Here is a 1,497-nt window from a genome sequence, read left to right as displayed (position 1 = left end):
GGAGCAAAAGACCTCCCCCTTTCAAGGTCGAGGTATAAAGTACCAACAAGTGTATGCCTTCAAAACACCTGGTAACCACACCCTTGGCCAAATCATCCCATTATGCAGCCATACTGGGCAAATCAAGCTCGGACTTTCTGACCTTGAGTAAGGCCTAACTAGGGAGCCTCTGTGGGCCCCCACAGAAAGGGAAGGAGAAAAGCAATTTAATTATAGTTTAATTTTATGTAATTATACTTAATTTTTAACATTTAATAAATGATATTTTAAAGTGTGGTCTAAGGTATTGAGGCACCACCCTCACAAAGAGATTGATGCTGGTCTGAAAGAGTGGATTGGTCCTGTGACAGTGAGTTGGGCTTTTTTCATTTACATATTTTATTTGAAAATGTTTATAACAGTACAGTGAAACTAAACTCCAGAGACAATGGCTGTCATTAGTTTGGGCATCATCAGTTTATTATAAAAGGGAGGCATGGAAATTATTTACATGATGAATTGTTCAGACCGTCAGCGGAATGGGCAGCTTCATGTGACACCATTTTAACAGTGATTTCATTCCACATACTTTCCAAGAATGTCACCATCTCTAAATAAGAAGTGATCCTTGTCGTCTAGAACTACTTTGGTGCCTCTGGATTCTGGGAGAAGAACTTTGTCTCCGACTTTCACACTGACTGGCTGAATCGCTCCACCCTTGCCTTTGGTGCCTGATCCCACAGCCACCACTGTGGCTTGCAATACTTTTCCTTGAGACTTTTCCGGAAGCATGATGCCACCTTTGGTCACGGTTTCGGCGGCACTCCTTTCAACCAGTACTCTGTCAAAGAGCGGGAGAAACTTTCTGAAAGCCTGTCCAGCCATGACTCGTGCCGCCGAAGCTTGGACTCTGCACCCGAGGCCGCCACTGCAAAGAGAGGAGTCCTGCGGGCCCGGCTGGGGGACACGTGGAAAAAAAAAAAAAAGCAACAGTGAGTTTTAATAAAGAATAAGCTCTGCTTCCTCCTCAGTCTCCTGCTTCCTTTTCTACACTGTAATATCTTTCTGGATTTCCTACACATGCATACCCCCATTACCATGGTGTGTCCAGAAGGCCCTCACCTTGGACTAACAGATGGGATACTAGACTTTCCACTTCCACTAACTAAATCTCTTTGACTTTAAAGTATCTGATGTCAGAAACCCTGTTACAGCAACACAACATAGGTAAGCCATCATTTGAAATGTGTGGTCCTAAGACAGAAGCTAGATATGAAAAGGACATTAATACGATAGTTTGTGAAATCTGGACAAATATACAAACTAAATAATGATAGTATGGTTTATTTCCTGTCAGGAAATAGCAGAGATAGAACTGGAAATGGTTCTGCCATCCCTCAAGAGTTCCTTCCACTAGGCAACACTGCCTCAGAGATCTAGAGCAACCATACCAGAGCCCCACCGCCCACAAAGTCTAAGGACAAAAGCACAAAAGCATAAAAGATTCTCAATATCAGC

General features: G+C 43.1%; 1 protein-coding gene across 1 annotated transcript; it reads right to left on the bottom strand.

The window, feature by feature from the left end:
• Nucleotides 1-437: 437 nt before the first annotated feature.
• Nucleotides 438-910, bottom strand: LOC102910952 (10 kDa heat shock protein, mitochondrial). Its single transcript, XM_042270856.2, has one exon. The coding sequence runs from the start codon at nucleotides 862-864 to the stop codon at nucleotides 556-558; it is 309 nt and encodes a 102-aa protein (XP_042126790.1). The 5' UTR covers nucleotides 865-910; the 3' UTR covers nucleotides 438-555.
• Nucleotides 911-1,497: the final 587 nt, after the last annotated feature.

The sequence above is a fragment of the Peromyscus maniculatus genome, chromosome 2, assembly GCF_049852395.1.
Source record: "Peromyscus maniculatus bairdii isolate BWxNUB_F1_BW_parent chromosome 2, HU_Pman_BW_mat_3.1, whole genome shotgun sequence".
Classification (NCBI taxonomy): domain Eukaryota; kingdom Metazoa; phylum Chordata; class Mammalia; order Rodentia; family Cricetidae; genus Peromyscus; species Peromyscus maniculatus.
The sequence above is the reverse complement of the archived record's forward strand: the minus strand, read 5'-3'. Positions and strand labels throughout refer to the sequence as shown.